An 18184-nucleotide genomic window follows, 5' to 3' on the forward strand; every position below is an offset into this window, starting at 1 on the left:
AAGCTTGTTCCGTGGGGGATACGGTTCCACTTCTAAACATCAACCGTAAGGGAGGAAAACGAGACACGATCGGTGATTCCGTGCGGGCGTCTGGGAGCACAGCATCCACACGGCCACCGGCGGAAACACTCCAAGTGGGTCAAACGCGGGCAGGGGGCGCGGGACACAGCGGGCCTTCTGCAGCGGGGACTCCGCGTGGTGCTCGTCGGGGAGTTCGTTATTGGCTGGTCGGTCTGAGCTGCAAACGTTCAGGTCCTTGGACGAGGCGCAGCGGGTCCCCCGGGTGGGGGCCCCCAGGGTGTCTGGGAAACCCCCGGCCGCCCCGACTCAGATCACAGGCCCCTCCTGCCGCGGGCAGGGTCCTGGCAGCCCGAGCCCCGCAGGAGTGAGCAGACGGGCCCGCGGGACCCGCCCGCCGTGTGCCCTGGGCATCCCCGCCGCCCCCGGCCCCGTCCTGCTCCGCGGGTGCCCCCGCCCCTCTCCGTCCTGCGGGCTCAGGGCTGTGCACACCAGGGCCTGCTCCTCCGGGGCCACCGGCGTCAGCCCAGAGCACCTCGGCCTCCTTCCTCCTGACTTGGGGAGCGCTGGCCGGCGGGCGGCAGGTGAAATGTCTACACCGCAGGCTGGAGACCTTGAGCTGGAGGCTGTGGGGCCCCAGGGCTCTGCTGGGTGAGGCTCCCCAGTCCCTTCTGAGACTCGGGTGTTAATTTGACATTCATGGGGTGCCTGGGGGCACTGTCGGTTCAGCCCGGGTCGTGATCCCGGGTCCTGGGTCCGGCTCCGGGTTCAGGGGGGTCTGCTCCTCCCTCCGCCCCGCCCTCTGCTCATTCTTTCTCTCTCTCTCCTCTCTCTCTCTCTCAAATAAATGAATGAAATCTCTAACAAGAAAGCCTCTAATTTGACACTTGCCGACGCCCGAGCGCTCAGGGCTGGCGTCACCTGCAGCAGATCGGGACACAGGTCCCGGCAGCCCTGTGGGGACGGAGCCGGCGCCTCAGCCTGGGTCCACGAGTGCCCGGCGCGAACAGGAAGGAAGGGGCAGGAGGTTTCGCAGAACAATGAGGGCCGCCCTCCCCGTGGGACTCGTGCTTCCCGGTCCTGGGGAGGCCTGTGCAGCGTGGCCTCCGGCGAGGAGGGTGCCTGGGCCCCGCCCTCCAGTGTCCCAGGGACTCGGTGAGGCTCCCCCCTCCGGCTCTGGTGTGGGCCTGGGTGTGGACTCGCAGAAGCGCTGAGGATGGTCACGGGTGGTCGCTCCTGCGCGTTTGCACCGGGAGGGCCTGGCCTCCTCCTCCTCGGGGTTGGGGCCTGCACCCGTCACCCTGATGCCCACCCTCACAGAGGAAGGGTGCCCCCCGCCAGGCTTGCGGACCCCCCATGCCCACGGCCGTGCTCTCTGCTCCGGCACCGCCCTAGTTCCCGACCGCGGGCGACACCGACGACAGCCTCGCCGCCGCCCCCCCCCCCCCCCCCCCCCCGTGTGCTGTGAGTGTCGGGGCGACGAGCCGTTGGGGTCACCTGTGTGAGAGCCACGGGGCCCAGGGAGCCGTCGCTCAGAACCCCACCCCCTCCTGTCACCCTGGTTTGGTGGGGAGCTTCCCTGAGCTGCCCGGAGGGTACGGGGGAGCCAGTGTAGACGGCCACAGGCCTCCGCGCTCCGGTGCGTGTCTTGAGTGTAGAGAGCAGCGCGCGGCTCTGCCCCGGAGCTGGCGGGGGCCAGGGGGTGGTGCTGTGCCCGGAGGTTCAGAGGCTGGGTGGGCCCGTCACACGCTGGGCCTGCCGCAGAGAAATCCCTCCACGGGGGCCCTGGCCTGTCGGGGGCCCGAGGGGTCAGGAAAGACGGGGTCATGCAGGATCCAGAAGCACCAGGCAGGGGTCCCCGCACTGTACCCGTCGGCATGGGGGTGTGGACGGGGTCGCTCGCGGGCCTTCCTCCCCTGCCCGGAAGGCCCCACAAGGCAGGGGCGGGTCAGCGTGGGTCTCCCCCGGGCACCTGGGCCCCGGCCCCCTTGGACTTGTCTCCGGGAGCAGCCGTGGGCACCGGGCCTTGGGAGCCGCACCAGTGGGGGCATCTATTAAGCCTCCGAGACCCGCCCCAGTAAGCAGTAAGCTGCCATCATCCCGCTCTCTGTCCCCCCGCAACTGTTGAGTCCAAAGGCGAAGGACTCTTCCAAGCTGATGGGACGTAGCCCGCAAACAAGCGGATGAGTAAGTGCTACCCTAAGACGAAGGGCGCTGCCAGGCGGTGCAAAGGGCCTCCGGGGTCCTCGATCCCAAATGAGGCTTTGCTCCAGTCCTTTAAGAAAATAAGGCCCAGAAAGGAGGTGGCCGGCTCTGAGGCCCCCAGGCTCCCCACGGACGCCGAGCTGCGTGCCCTGCGGTAGCCCAGGGAGCCCAGGACAGCCACCCTGGCCCCCGTGGGCTGCCCGGCGAGGACCCAGCCGGTGCTCCCGGGCCGGCAGGGGAGCCAGCAGAGCTGCTTCCCATCCACCCGGGGAAACCGGGCAAAGATGTTAAAAATAGACAATCAGAGGCCATTTCTGTCCTCGGGGAGCGAGCTCGGGTCTGCTCCAGGGAGCGCGGAGTAAATACACCTCTCGCTGTCATTCATAATATTTATTTTGGAAAAATATTTTAAAAAGGATTTTCTTCATTAACAAAACAGTAAAAAACTCAAATAACATTTGCACAATATTCCATAAATACATTTATATACAAAAAAATATAGTCACATAGACCCGAAGTGCCTTTGTACATATTTACCAAAATTTAAATTATAAAAAATGAACATCACAAAATACTCAAGCTTTACAGATATCATGAAAAATATTTTTACAAGTCCAAAAAATAACACACATTTTTTTTTCCACCTAGAAAAAACACATTTTAGTATCAAAAAGGACGATAAAGGCAGTGTTTGTGATTCTAATTCAAGAAAAGACTGGCTCATAAGAATCCAAAATATACACTTCAGGCAGTGCATGCTTCTTATGTAGTAATTAAGTCCATTCATTTAAATATATATTTTTTTAAAAAGCAACTGTCCATAGTGCAATGGAACGTCCCAGAAGGCAGTGCAACAGGCCCCCCGGACGCCGCCGAGCTGAGCCCGCGCCCCCGGCCGACCTCCGGGGAGAACCCGCTCCGTCCAGTCGGTTCTCAGCAGCAGTCCGTGGGTCTCCCTTCCTCTTTCAAGCAGCATCCACTGGGGCATATATCCTTGGAATTTTATTTATTTTTAAGAGAAACGGGATTTTTGCCATATCACTTCCATTTCACACCTGCAGGGCCCACAAGACAGAGGAGGTTAGTCCCGCGGCCCCGCAGGTCCCGCCCGCGCCCAGGCCCGAGCCCCCGCCGCACCGACCTCAGTGGCTATGACACACTCGTCTTTCTCCTCCGATATGACGTACACCGACTGGTACTTGGTGTCTTTCGAAGTGGAATACACCGAGTCTGGCCTTTTCCTATCGGAGGCGTCTCCGCTACAAGGGAAGCACGAGAGAGAGCGCGTGAAACCAGCTCCGCGCGGGGCCCGGCTGCCCGCCCGCAGCACCCCTCCCGGCCCGGCACGCACCCCCTGAGCGGCGGGGCGCTCTTCTCCTCCCCGGCGGGGCCTTGGGGCTGGCACTTGGTGTCAGGCTTGCTGTGAGCGTCCCTGGTGGCGGCGGCGGCGGCAGCGGCGGCGGCGGCATCGCCCTTGAGGTCCTGCACCAGGTTATAGTCCACAGCGGGGTAGCGGGCCTTGAGGCCGTTCTTGTCGGCCCCGTGGTCCCCGTGGAAGTCCACCTTCTTGTTGGTGTTCTTGATCTGCGTGGCCCCGATCACGCTGACCGAGATGTCCTTCTCGCGCTGGCAGTTGGCCAAGTTGTTCATGGTCTCTGTCTCCCCCCGGCAGGCCTCGGCCGGGGGCCGGTCCTTCTGCAGCCTGAGCCGCACGCAGACCACGACGGCGGCACAGCCCAGCAGCAGCATGAGGACGAGCACCACGCCCGCGCAGACGGCCACCCAGGGGAAGGGCCCGGCCTGGCCCTCCACGAACTTCTCGGTGAGATCCACCACCACCGGGCCCGGCGGCGGCTCGGGCAGCAGGAACTGGCAGTTGGGGCCCCCGTAGCCCCGGGCGCACTCGCACAGGTAGCGCCGGTCCCTCTCGTGGCAGGTGGCCCCGTTGTGGCAGGGCGCGTGCTCACACCGGCTGACCGGGGCGCTGCAGTTCCTGCCCGTGTAGCCCGGGGGGCAGGTGCAGGAGTATTCATTCACGCCGTCGCGGCAGGTGCCCCCGTTGGCACACGGGGAGGAGGCGCAGTCGTCCACGTTGTCCTCGCACTGCCTCCCCGAGAAGCCGGCCGGGCAGCGGCACAGGTAAGCGTCACCGAGGGCCACGCACTGGGCACCTGGAACACAGGACACAGGCTGAAGGGTCTGCCGTGCGTGTGCCCCCACGTCCCAGCCCGGAGGCGCGAGGCGGCAGGAGGGTCTGGTCCCGCTCGACGAACCCCGAGCCAGCCGGCGTCCTCGGGCAGTGGGTCGATGCCTCGGCTGCGTGGCTGCACCCACCTCCACAACATCCCACCAGGCCCCCGTGTGCAGGTGAGGCAGTGGAGCCTGAGGCGGACGGCGGCTCCACGGTCAGTGACAAGAGCGGGCTCGGCGGGCCATGGCGGGCGGCGGCGTGGGACAGGCCTCGCCCTTCCAGAGCCCAGTCGCTAACCCCCCAGCTACTCTGCCTCTAGAAGCCAACCGCCCAGGTTCCTGGGCTCCACGCACAGAAGCCCCCGGGGGGCCACCCCTGGCCGCATGCGTGGAGGGCAGGGCGACAGCGACGTGCCCGCGCCCCCAGGCCCACCCGCCCTCCGCCCCCACCCACCCGGGCCGGCTCCGCACGCAGACACGGCCTTGCTGAGCGAGCGGCGAGCCGGGCTTCCCTCCGCAGCCAGCGGCCGGGCTGCCACGGGCCCGACGGACGGAGTCACGGCCGCGACTCAGGCACCCGAGGTGCTGCATGACCTTGACAAGTCATCTCACCTCTCGGCCTCAGGCTTTCCCCGCAGAACGTGAGAATCCACACTCCTGCCTGCCTTCCTTGCTCCCTGAGCATTTCCAGACTCAAGGTAACTGTGGAGAGTTTCTGACTGCTTAGTTGAAAGGCTCCATAACGGAGGGTAGCTTGCAAAATGATGCGCTTGCTTTGAAATTAAACGCACGTGCTTTCTAATGCGTTATCATCAGTGTTGACCGCTTGACAAAGTCTCAGAGCGGCTGGGGCTGCCCTCCTACCATTAGAACAGGGTGAAGACCGGCAGGAATCCACCTTCTTCTCACAGTTAAAGCCGGAGAAGCCCACAGGGCAGCGGCAGGTGTACCCTCCCTCGGGGTTGTCCGAGCACCGTCCCCCGTTGAAGCAGGGGCCGTCCGCACATGCCATGGCACTTAGCTCGCAGATTCGGCCGTAGAAGCCGGGTGGGCAGGTGCAAGAGTAGCCGTTCTCCAGATCCTGTGTCACGGAGGAGAGAGAGCTGTCACACGCCGCCCCGAGGGCCCCGCGCGCTCCGGCCCGATGCACAGCCCCGCTCGAGGGAGCACCCACCGCGGCCGGACTCACCGTGCAGCTGCCTCCGTTCCTGCAGGGGCTGGTGCCACACTCGTCGATCTCCGTCTCGCAGTTGGCCCCCGAGTACCCGGGCCGGCAGGAGCAGGTGTAGCTTCCCTGCCCGGTGTTGGTACAGGTGGCCCCGTTCCTGCAGGGCCTGTGGTGGGTGCAGTAGTTCAGGTCTGCGAGGGGCGGAGACAGGAGGGGGCCCGGGGAGGCCCGGGTCAGGCTCAGAGAGCCCACACCTTCCCCACGGGAGAGCCAGGGAAGCCCGGGGCTCTGGAAGGCGATGGGGGCTCACCCTGGTTGCAGAAGAGGCCCCCCCAGCCCTCCTGGCAGTTGCACTGCCAGGGCTGCTGGCAGGTGCCGTGGAGACAGCCGGGGTAGCGGATACACTGGTCACAGTACCGGCTCTGCCAACCCACCCTGCACCTAGGAGGACAGCAGGACGGTCAGGCGGGCGCCGGCGTCCCCGGGCTCACGGTCACACAGCGGCCACCCTGGAGACGCCGCCTTCCCGCAGCATCAGCACCGCTGGCTCTCGGGGGGCCGGGGGGGGGGGGACCACGGGACTCTCCGCGGGGGCTCTGCAACTGCCCCAGCCTCAGGCCTACCCTCCGCTACGAGGGCCGCCAGGACAGCATTTCCAGACTCCCCGGTGGTCCTAACAGGCCGAGGAGCCACAGAGTCGCTGGACTGGACTCACTCCCTGTGTCACCTCCTTGCAAACTGCTGTCTCTACGTTCCCGTGACCGTGGAGGAGCTCGGATGCCTGACAGCCCGGGACGCTACCGTTCCTCGGTGTTTACCAAGGACGAGAACCGCCCGCAGGCCACCTCCGGCCCCTCCGGTCCGTCACCATGCCAGGGTGTTTCGAACAATCACCTAGAGCCACTTTACAGGTAGAGCGAGCGGAAAGGACGACCAGCAGAGGGAACAGGCACTTCTGCACACTTACTTGCACTCCCCTGGCTTGTCACAAAACCCGTGCTGCTCGTCGCACCCCGGCAGGCAGATTGCTGCAAGGAGAGAGGACACACCGCGTCACGCCCCACCCCGTGCCTCCCCAACGCGGCCACACGCGCTGGGGACGGAAGCCGAGCTCCACGGGCAGGCCCGCCTGAGGGCGTCTCCATCCGGGGGGAGCCCGAGCTCCTGCCCAGCGGCTGCGGACCTCACGCGGCCCCGGGACGAGCATTCTGCTTAACACAGTGGCTCCAGGACAAAAGAGCACGGAAGCCCCCACCCCCACCCCATCCCCTTTTCTTCTGAGAGGGTCAGAAGTCCTTCCCCCTCCTCCTCCCCCACTTCCCAATTCTATGCACAAAGCTCCACCTCTTAATACCCAGAAAGTGTGTGTGTAGATAAGGGTGGACAGCTGGTATGCAGAGTACCAGGGCAAGACAGCTGCTCTATTGTCTCCGCTCCCCCGGCAGCTGCCCCAGTGCAACAATACCGCCTCCCCCGCCCCTCGCCCCCCACCCGGCGTGTACACACACACATGCACGCACACGCGCGCGCGTGCGCGCACACACACACACACACACACACACACACGCGAGTGCGCGCGCCCTTCCACCAATGGGAGCCGGCGTGCGTTCCTGCCGCCTATCCCCGGAGAGATCTAATCGACGGCACGCGCTGGCTGGGGGCGGGGAGAGACTCCAGTGTTTGAATAAGAAGAAAAAAGTTTAAGTTTATGGCTACCCCGCGGCGAAGCCGAGGAAGGAGGGAAGCGGGGCTGCAAGGCTGCGAGGCCGCCGGTCCGGGCGCGGGGAGGGAGGGCCGGCTTCCTTCCCGGGTTAGGGGAGTCCATCCGACCCGGAGCCAGCTCAGGCCCAGGCGGGGCTCAAAACAATGAGGCTGGCTGTGAGGACCCGCCTGGCCCCAGGCGCCATCCACACCGAGGCACCGCACCCCCAGGCCAAGAGGGGCCTCCGCAGAGGGCCTGGAGGTTCACCTGCCCCAGGGCAGGGCAGGGAACAAGCTGGAGGTTTCCGGGGAGCTCCGGACCGCTCCACCCCTGACAACAGGGAAACCCGACACCTGGGTGAGAGAGGCCTGCAAACCAGAACCAGGCCCAGGACCCGGTGGAGACCTCACGGGCCTCCCGCTGCCCACAGCCTGGCTTCCTGCAACCCCCGCGGCCACCGGGCCTGCCTGGAGCCCCCCGAAGCAGGGGCAGGTGGGCCTACTCGGTTCTTGTGAAGGCATTTCTGCCCCAGGCGAGGCGCTGCGCGAGCACCTCCCCACGCAGCCCTTGCAGACACAGTCTCTCCTGTCCACAGGCCCCACGACCAAACGTGTCCTTAACGTGTGTGCAGCACGCAGAACGTGTGCAAATCCTCGCTCTGCAAACAGGCCAAGCACCCCAACCCCAGAGAAAACTAAGCTCTTTTCCAATGACACTTGACAGCAAGAACCGGTTGAAAGCATGGCCACCCCCCCACACTCTTCCCTGTGATCCTCCCTTCCTTCCTCCCCTCCCTCTCCCTCAGGCTCACTTCCTGACCCCTGGCCCTGTCTCCCAAATCCTCCCTGATTAAGAAAGGCAGCTTCCCATAGCGGAAGTTACAACCTCTGCATTGACCCCAGCCCTGCCACCGGCTAGCTGTGAGGTCCTGGCAAGCTTCTCCGGCTCTCTGGCCTCAGTCTCCCCACCAGGGCTTCACCCCGGTGCTCGAGCCCCAGGATGCCACCGGCTCAGCACACCCCCAGGGCCTGGGAGCTCCGGCCTGGACGATGGAGGGGGAAGCAGAACTCACGTTCAGTGCAATACTGGCCTTTCCAGCCAGGGTTGCAGACCTTCTCCCCTCTCTCCCCGCAGGTGAAGTGGCCAAAGGCGTCGTCTCGGGGGCGACAGAAGACGGAGCAGCCCTCCCCGTAGTAATGCTCATCACACACGAAGCGGTAGGAATACTTGAGGTCGGTTCGGCCGCTGCTGTGCAGGTCCTGAGACCACTCCTCACCCACGGTCAGGTGCCTCTGCGTGGCCAGGCGGCTGATGAGTCTTTCTGGGTTTTCTGTGGGAAGAGGATGCTCCCGTGGGTCCTGAGCAAGAACCCAGAGGCCTGGGGCGCGAGGTGGGGGGCTGGAACCGATGCGTCATACGAGGGGAGGAGGCCAAAGAGCCTCACGTGGGAGTTTGCAGAATGAAAGGCGTCGGAGCTCGTTTCTGGGGGACTTATGAAATCAAATACGTACCAACAGGGATGCACTTTACTCGGTTTGGGAATTTGGGGTTTGTTTTTACCTGTTGTGAGGTCATCGGGAGAATCTGTGTGGAGAGCTTCAATGATCAGAGAAAAGGTGCCCTGGAAGAAAGAGGAGACACAAGAGTAAGCAGAAATGTTAAAAACCTAAAATGAGCCACTGGGGACTGATGACCAAGGGAGTGACGGCCTCCCTGCAGATCTGCCTGCGCAGGGCGGCGGGCAAGGGCCTGTTTTCACTTTCCTTAAGGAAATGGAAAAGGTTTTCAAAGAGTGGTTTCCTGACTGTTTTTTCAGCCTGTTAGCACAGGATATCATGTTGAAAGAAAGAAAAGAAAGAAAGAAAAAGAAAAGAAAGAAAAGGAAAGGAAAGGACAGAAGGTCGTACGGGAGTCAGTGGCTAGGGGGTTGTCATCACTCTGGGGTGGGCCGCCGGGCTGCACCCAGGGGGCTGGGGGGCTACACCGGGGGGGGCCAGGGGGGCTACACACAGGGGCTGGGGAGCTACATCCAGGGGGCTGGGGGTTATACCCAGGGTGCCGGAGTTGCTACACCCAGGGGGCAGGGGGGGGAGGCTACACCCAGGGGTCAGGGCCTACACTGCAGGGGGCCGGAGGGGGGGAGGGTACACCCAGGGGTCAGGGCCTACACCCAGGGGGCCGGGGGCCTACACTGCAGGGGGTTGGAGGGGGGGAGGGTACACCCAGGGGTCAGGGCCTACACCGAGGGGGCCAGATGGAGGGAGGCTACATCCAGGGGGTCAGGGCCTACACCCAGGGGGCCAGGTGTAGGGAGGCTACACCCAGGGGCCCGGGGTTACACCCAGGGGGCAGGGACTACACCCAAGGGGCTGGGGGGCTACACTTAGGGGTGCTGGGGTTGCTCCACCCAGGGGGCCCGGGGGCCTACACGCAGGGGGCCGGAGGGGGGAGGCTACACCGAGGGGTCAGGGCCTACACCCAGGGGGCCGGGCCTACACCGGCGGGCGCGGCGGGGGCAGGGGCAGGGGCCGGGGCCGGGAGCTGTCCCGCGGAGGGCTCCTCCCCGCCCGCCCCGCCCCGCCCCGCCCCGCCCGGGCCGCAGGGGCCGCGCTCACCGGCCAGGTGAAGCCGAAGGGGAAGCGGATGGGGTTGGTGAAGGCGGGGTCGGCGCCCGCGCCGTCGGGCAGGCTGAAGGAGTCGACGCCCAGCACGGGCGTGACGGCGCTGCCGTAGGTGCAGGGCGGCTCGGGGGACACGCTGGCCTGGTAGTGCTTGAGGCACACGCGGAAGAAGGTCCTGCAGGCGCACGGCGGCGGCCCCGCGCCCCCGCGGCAGCAGTTGCGGTTCCCCAGCAGCCCCTTCTTGTTGACGAACTCCTGCAGCTTGAGCTCGAACACCCCGGAGCTGCAGGCCTGCGGGCGGGGGCGGGGGGGGGCGTGAGGGCGCGCGGGGGCGCGGGGGCCTGACAGCCGCGCCCCCGCCCCGCGCCCCCCGCCCCGGCCCGCGCCCCCGCCCCGCGCCCCCCGCCCCGCGCCCTGCGCCCCCGCGCCCCCCGCCCCGCGCCCTGCGCCCCCGCGCCCCCGCCCCGCGCCCCCGCCCGCCCCGCGCCCGCGCTCACCTGGCACAGCAGGGCCGACAGCACGGCCAGGGCCAGGGCGCAGCGACCCATGGCGGCCGTGCGCCCCGCGCGGGCTGGGTCGGGCGGGCCGGGGCCGGGGCCGGGGCCGGGCGCGCCGACCCCCGGGGGCTCCCGTGCCGCGGGGGCCGCGCTCTCCGGGCCGCGCGGGGAGGCGGCGGGGCGCTGCGGGCAACTTTCGGTCTCCTCCTGCTCTCCTCGCGCCCCGCCGGTGGGCGAGGGTCCTCCGCTTCCTGGTTCGGACTCAAGCTTCTCGGGACGAAAACGAAAAGGCGGCGCGGAGGGGCGGCCCCACGGTCGGGGCGCGAGACTCCCCGCGCGCCGCCGAGGCTGCCTCCGGGCCCGGGGCGGGCGGCGGCCGAGGTCCCGCGGGCGAGGCGGCGGCCCCGGGGCCCCGCGGAGCGCGCCCTGCGGCCCGGCCCGGCTCACTCGGCGGCGCCCGCTGCGCCCCGCACTCGGGTCCCCTGCGCCCCCGCGGACGCGCGCGTCTCCCCGGGGAGCCCAGCCGGTGCCATCCACGCCCGCGGCGCGGGGTCCGAGCGCGGGTCCGAGCGGGAGGCGCTGCGCCACGGCGGCGCTCGGTGCGCGCTGGGCCGGCCGCGTCCGCGGGTGCGCGCCGAGGTCTGCGCTCCCGGCGCCCGCCGCCCTTATATGCCGCCGGCCGCCCGCATGGCTAATGAGATGCAAATGCGCAGCCCCCCAATCTGGCGAGCGCTGTCACAAAGGAGCCACTTTTCCAAGCCCTCCTCTCAATGGCTCGCCAAATGGTCAGTGAGCTGTAAAATGTGCAACCTCCTCCCCGCCCCCACCGCTCCCCGGCCCCCGCCCCGCCCCGCCCCGCCCCGCCCCCGCCCCGCACCACACAGGCGCGCTCATTTACATTCCTGCGAACGCTCGCCGCGAGCACCGGCTCCCTCCGAGGCGGGGTCGCCGCCGGCCCTGGCCCTGGCCCTGGCCGTGCCGCCGGGCGGGCTCGCCGAGGCGCGCGGGGACACGCGGGGGCGCGCGGGGGCGCGCGGGGGCGCGCGGGGGCGCGCGGGGGCGGAGCGGCTCCTCCCGCCCCGCCGGGGGCCGCGCGCCGGGAGCGCTGGGGACGTGTCCGGGCCGCGCCGGCCCCGCCGGACCCCGCGCGCCCGCGTCCCGGGGCGGGGGGCCGCGGGGTCGCGCCCTCTCGGGGCGGCCGTGCCGCGGGGGCGGGCGGGGGGCGCGCGCCGCGGCAGTTTCGGGAAGTTTGGGCAGGTCGGGCCGGGGCCGGCGCCCGTGCGCCCGGGAGCGCAGAGCCGCGGCGGGGCGGGGCGGGGCGGGCCGGGGAGGGGCGCGGCGCCCCCGGGACCCCCGCGCCCGCGCGCCCGCGGGTCCCTGCGCCGGCCGAGGCCGCGGGGCGCCCCCACCGCCGGCGGGGAGAGCCTGGCGCCCCACCCCGCGCGCGCCCTTCCCGGAGCAGGTCTGGGCCACCGCCACCTCTCCCGGGCGCCCAGCCCGCTCTCCTGGGCATTCCCCCCTCCGCCGGGTAAAAAGTGAGTTTGGTGTGTGTCGCTCGCGTGGCTGTCATTAAGGCACCCTGTTATTGTGCAGGCCTGAATCAGTGGCTCTTTGTGCGCTCAGCTGTATGGTAATGCGGACCGCACCTGCTCCCCGCACAATGCCGAGAGAAAGAGCTCCCCTCCGCGCGCGCCGCGGCCTCTGCAACAATGTCCGGCACATGTTCCCAAGGCCCTCCGGCCCGGCCCCCCCGGCCCGAAATCTTTACACAACCATCACCTTATTAGGTTTTTACACGTCCGTCAGACACTAGAACTTTTGTTTTCATTTTTTTAAAGGGAAATGAGTTTATTGGGAGGGCCGAGGACACACGTATCACACAATGAGTTATCCAAATTGCTCTCATGCTTCCGAGCTCCGCGCAGGAGTGAGCTGGGGCGCAGAGCCCTACTCCGGCATCGCGCTCCGTGCCTGTGCCTGTGCCTGTGCCTGTGCCTGTGCCTGTGCCTGTGCCGGGCTCACTCCACGGTCTCCGACCCGGCCCCGGGTGCTCCTGCTCAGCCTCCGCGGCACCTAGGGCAGCAGCTCCATTCTGCTGGGAGGTGTGAATGTTGGAGCCAGTGTGGCTGCTTGGGGCACGGCCGCAGGTGCCTGGCCACAGCGGCCTCGCTGCAGGTGTGCCACGGCCACCTCCTTGGTGGGCACCGCACTGTCCCGGCAGATGTGACTTGCACTGCGGCGGGTGTGGAGGTCAGGGCATCTATGGAGCGATGCCCGGAAGAGGGAGACTACCAAGTGTCGGCAGCAATCGAAAAACCGCTTGGTGCGGTCAACCGTGGCCATCCCTCTGGCTGTTAGGCGGCAAGAACCTTGCTTCTTGGGCTTTCAAATACCTGTAAAGTTTCCGGGCTGACAGATCTGTGCACGTTAGGTTCTCCACCGCCGCCTGCCTCGTAGGGAAGCAAGGGATTGGTGGGAAGTAGCACGCACGGAAGGGTGAGGTGAGAAAGGCAGGCTCGGACTCCACCAGAACCCCTACTGCTTGGCTGAGAACAAATGGAGACTTCAAAGATACTGCACCCCCGGGACGGTGGCGATCCCGTGTGGCCGCCCTTTAGGACGGGCTGCATCCCCACAGGGCCGGGTCAGCGTGAATCCTAATTTAATCTTGCCACCTAGTGTCAGCATCCTTTTTTCACTACATCCATGTTTCCTCTGAAAGCTAATTTCTGAGAACTTTGCTCACTACAGCATAGAAGCTGGTGTGTGTGTGTGTGTGTGAGAGAGAGAGAGAGAGAGTGAGAGAGAGAGGTGGGGGGAGAGAGGGGGTGGGGGGAGGTGAGAGGGTGCCAGGAGCCGGGGAGCCACAAAAGAAGAAAGGAATGTGAGCTCTAAATCCTCTGTGCCTCAGAGACGAGAGTAGATTTCAGTAAGAAATGAAATTTCAGGAACCTTTTAATTAGAAAATGGAAGTGTGAAACAGTCTCATTTGAATGCCTGTTTAGAAAACTGGAAATAAAAAGTTCCACGCGCAAGGGCTTAAACCTTGGGGGGAAAAGACTTGCCCCAAATCTTTAACAAACCCCCCTCAGTATCAAGTATTTGTTAAATTGACGTGGCACAGATTTCTCGATTACAGCGGCAAAGCGGAACTGAAAGGCATCGTAAAATCCATCAGAATCCTGCCCAAAGCGTTCATTCTTTTCCAACTTAATTTATGCCACGCGATTCTGTATTGGGGAAATCAAGCAGAAAGCCCTTTTCTTCTCCTTCCTCCTCCTCCTGTTCTTTCCTCTTTTTTCTTCTTCCTCCTCTCTCCTCCTCCTCCTCCTCCCTTCTCCTCCTCCTCACCTTCCTCCTCCTCTCCTCCTCCTCCTTCCCTCTCTCCCTCTCTCCCTCTCCCCCACCTCACGCTGGTCCCTCTCCCCCTCTCCCTTTCAAAGCTGAGCTAACGGGAGACTGTTTAACTTCTGTGTTTCTGTGGGGGCCTGTTGTAGTTTAACTCCTGCACACCAGTAGCTGAGATGAACAAAGGCGAGACTCGAGGTCCAACTATTCATCCTTTCTTTGCACTTTAATTTTCATTGATTGGGAAGACAAGGGGAGCCCTTAGGGATTCAGGCTGAAGGGGGATGACACGCCTTTAGACGCCATCAGCCCCCTAGCCAGCCATCTGCTCCGAACCAAATGGCGTTTTTTCACTCCCTAACTGCATGTCTCTATACTCCCGCAACCAAGCGCTCTGAACCCCCTAAATGCAGGAGGGAGCTTAAGCTAGAGTATGTTAAAAGGCTTGCCTCCACGTTGGCCCTAGCAGCCAGATTCCCTCCTCCCTGCACACCATAAATCCTCACCTTGCTCATTAGGAAAAAGGAGGAAACTTTCTTTTAAATACTTTTTGATTTCTCAGCAAATTTACTGTACAAAGTGAGGCTCATTAGGGCTTAGAAGGCGCCCAATCCATCAGGCGCAGGAGAGGACAGAGAGATTTGCCGCCTGGTGGTGGTGGCTTGTTTTTGCCAGGCACGCTCGGCTCGTAGCCTGAAGAACGTCAGTGGCCAAGGTAGGCTCAGGTTGTGTGATCGGGACCAGGGCCACCACAGCCACAGCTGAGCGCTGTTTACTGGGGACCCTGCTTACCTTCCCCGCCATTTCATTAGGCCACTTGGGAGTTAAAGCTCACAGCCATCAGTTTATAAAATTAAACACCCCAGTCCTCAGTGGTGGTGTGACCAAATACTGCGGTCACCCAAGCCTGTTTCAATCCCCTTTCGCCCAGAGAAATGTTCTGTGCCCAAGGTGTGAGTGTGCCGGTGGCGGTGGGTCGAGGGAGGAGGGTCTGGGCAGATTGCAAAACACAATGCCCAGAATAGGCTCCAGACGCCCAGCTAGCCACGGGTTCAGTTTTCTGTGTAAACAAGTCTGGAGGCTGGAGTGGTGTTTGTGTTTTCTTAGACCCACTGAATACTGTATACCCAACAGAGAGGTTCCCTTATTGCCGAGAAGAATTGTTGTCCTTGTTCTGAACAACAAAATAAAAAATTAAAAAAAAACTTCCAGGCGGCAAATCTGGCGTTGATCAAACATGCCAGGTTACCTAAAGAACAAGGGGTGGAAGCCGAAACCAGGGGGCCTAGTCAGTACCACGCCCTCACCTGCACATCCTACCTAGCACCCCTGCTCCATAAGCCTCACTTGGGAAGCTTATTCTCCGTGCCCAGCAGGGCGATGAGGGCACCGCTCACTGCGCCCCTGGCCCCGGTCCCCTGCGCGAGTGGAAGCCCGCACCTCCCCGGGCAGTTCTGGAATCCTGAAGTGGCTAAGATGGGGGGGGGGGGGGGGCTGGAGCAGCTGGCTGGGAGTCCCCGAGGCCCCTCGGGTGGAACCTCTGTGCCCGGGGTGGCTTCCACAGATGTTCCCGTCTTGGGTGACCGCACCCCGGAGGCACCCGCAGGCCGCCCCGGCTCTGCAGACTGCTGAAGACCTTGGAGACCTGACGCAGCCACCGTGGGTGTCTAGGGGGAGACACCTGTGACCCGAGCCAGCCTCCGCGCCTCGGGCAAGCGGGCAGAGCCCACACCCAGATCCGGGGCGCTGGCCTGTGGCCGCAGGGAAGCGACCCAGGGAGGCCCCCCGCGGCCTCTTCCCACCTCCTTGGCCGCGGGGCGCCCTCATTGGAGCTGGCCCCGGACGGCCCGGGGCGCGGGGGGGGCGCAGGGGGGCGCGGGGGGTGCGGGGGTGCAGGGGGCTCGGGGGGCGCAGGGGGGGCGCAGGGGGCGCGGGGGGTGCAGGGGGCTCAGGGGGGCTCGGGGGGGGGGGCGCAGGGGGCGAGGGGGGCGCTGGGGGGCGCGGGGGACTGTGGGGGGCTGCGGGGGGCGCAGGGGGCGCGGGGGGCTCAGGGGGGCGCAGGGGGCGCGGGGGGCGCAGGGGGCGCGGGGGTCGCGGGGGTCGCGGGGGGCGCGCTCCGGCACCTTCCCGAGGCCTCCCCTGCAGGCGCAGGCGCAGGCCCAGGCCCGGCCGCTCAGAGCGCACTAGCCGGACGGGCCCGGCCTTCCCGCGGGGCAGGGTCACGGCGTGTCGCGTGACCTTTGTGTCCTAACGGGGCTGCGGCCGCGGCGCGGAAGCGAGGGCTGCCCGCGCCCCACGTGGCTGGTTGTCGGGGTGCGGCGCCCGGGGACACCCCAGCCCCGCGGGGGCGGCGGCGGAGGCCGCAGGTCCGCAGCGAGTTGCAAAGGCATGTGCTGATTTGCATGAGAAAGGGCGAGTCGCGTGCTCAGCTGGCGGCCCCGGCGCAGATGACGGGTCCCCACCCCCCGCGCGCGCCCCTCCCCCGGCCCCGCGGCCGCCGCGCCCGGACCCGCGGATCATCTGCTCGGCCGCCCCGCGCTCATCTCCATGACAAAGCGCGTGTTTACCTGGCGCGGCACCGGCGGGCGCGCCTTTGTCCGGGATCGGATGACCGCGCAGCTGCTCCGCCGCCGCGCGCCCGCCCCAGCCGCCCCTCGGAGCTCGGCCGCGGCTGGGCGCGCGGGACCGGGCGGGGCGCAGCGCCCGAGGGCTTCCCGGAGGCGGCGGCGGCGCGCGCGCGGGCGGGACCTGGCGGGGCGGGCAGGTGCGGCGGGGACGCGCCGGGGGCTGGGGGGCCTGCGCGCCCTCGCACCCGCGCGGCTCCGTCACCTGCACGAGCGCCCGCACCTGGACGCCGCGGCCCGGGGCTTCGCAGACAATGAGGAGGGAAGAGGCGTCGCGGGGCGCCCCTCGGCCGGCCGGGCCCGGCACTGCTCTCCGGGACGCGCCCCGCCCGGGAGGTCTCGGGCACCTGTCGCCGCGTCCCCGGGGCGGCCCGTCAATCACGCGGCCGGCGGGGGCGGGGCCCGGGGGCTTTGGGCTACCCCCCCCCCCCCCCAAACCGAGTCCCCCGGAACCGCGGCCGCGCCCGCCCCACGGAGTCCCCGCCGGACCGCGCAGCCCTGGGCCAGGCGAGGCCTTCGAGGCCGCTGTCCTTCCCCGGCCTCCCACCTCCCCTTTTCTGTGAGCATCTGCCCGGGGAAGAACAGATGTGGGCACCTGCGGTGACAGGCCGCATATGTTCCATCCTATTCACAGGCATTCAGACGTGGCCACAATGAGCAGCCTTTGTGCGCACAGTCACTAAATATATTAATCTGCACTCCCCAGAGCACCGGGCTGTTTAATTTTTCACTAGCAATAACATCTGATCTAATCCTTAAATCGGCTCCCAAAAGCCTGCCCTCCCGCCCTCCCTTTTTTTTCTCTCTTTCTCCCCACCCCCTCTCCCGAAAAACGTGTGAAGCTATTCAACCTTCCACCTGTTGCCTGCTGAACTGGGCGTGGGTTCTCGCAACATCTGATGTTGGTTCGGGCAGGGGGTGGGGGGTGGGTGGGAGCCACCGTGTGGGGGACGCTGTTGGGCCACATGGGCATAGCTCGGGCATGTTGATCAGGAGGAAAATAAACACAGAGTGCGGAGTGTGGCTCCCCAAATGTTGTGCAAACAAAGAACGATAATTATTAAACAGCGTCCAACCCAACCCGGCAAACCCACCCTTTCCGTGGAAGCGCCCTTAAAAATGTACATGAAGTCCCCATTTATCTTTTTGTTTATTAAACTCTAGTGGTTATTATAAACACCGGTCAATAGGCCACACAGCCAAAAGGTAACATAAATCTCAGATGTAAGACTTAGATTTTTTAAGCAATTTTGCTGCATGACTCTTTTATCTTAGCGTCCCTTATTCTGTTTTGATTTGTTTTCGGCCACAATGAGTCCTTTAGTGCCATTGTGGGTGTCACAATGCAGGCGGACATCAGGCTGTGAATGAAGACAGAGGCAGTTTAAACAGACCAGGCTCTTTCTTTCCTTCCCGTCCATTGTAATACGAATGGGCCTTCTGCACTCGGCTGCTAGGAGACCGGCTTTGCAAAGCCCTACTCCAGCAAATGGGCTGGAGAGAAAGGGACCCCAATAAACAGCCTAAGTATTGGAGGAAAAAAAAGAGGGGACAAATTTAGGCAAATGTCTTTTCACCTTCAAATCAGCACATTTCTTAATTCAAAATGTAAGGCATGCTTTCTTGAGAGCATTCCTTGCTTTTCAACGCTTTCCCCCCTGCACACCATTAAATCATTAGTCGTTCTCCTGTGCCACCTTCCCAGGGCACAGAACGGGGACGGCACTGGCAGGCCATCAAGGTTCGCCTGAAAAATACAGTCTTCGTTTAGGCAAATGGGAACAGGGCTGCGGCTGTGTTTATCAGTTATT

The 18184-nt window shown here is 64.9% G+C and overlaps 1 protein-coding gene across 1 annotated transcript; it reads right to left on the bottom strand.

Moving 5' to 3' along the window:
* Nucleotides 1–2598: 2598 nt before the first annotated feature.
* Nucleotides 2599–11129, bottom strand: DLL1 (delta like canonical Notch ligand 1). The gene is made up of 11 exons (XM_072739509.1): nt 10402–11129; nt 9899–10195; nt 8844–8904; nt 8356–8613; nt 6549–6609; nt 5892–6022; nt 5603–5772; nt 5278–5494; nt 3575–4394; nt 3365–3482; nt 2599–3278 (listed from the first exon to the last, which is right to left on the bottom strand). The coding sequence occupies exons 1-11, from the start codon at nt 10450–10452 to the stop codon at nt 3273–3275; spliced, it is 2190 nt and encodes a 729-aa protein (XP_072595610.1). The 5' UTR covers nt 10453–11129; the 3' UTR covers nt 2599–3272.
* Nucleotides 11130–18184: the final 7055 nt, after the last annotated feature.

Source organism: Vulpes vulpes, chromosome 1 (genome assembly GCF_048418805.1).
Source record: "Vulpes vulpes isolate BD-2025 chromosome 1, VulVul3, whole genome shotgun sequence".
NCBI lineage: Eukaryota > Metazoa > Chordata > Mammalia > Carnivora > Canidae > Vulpes > Vulpes vulpes.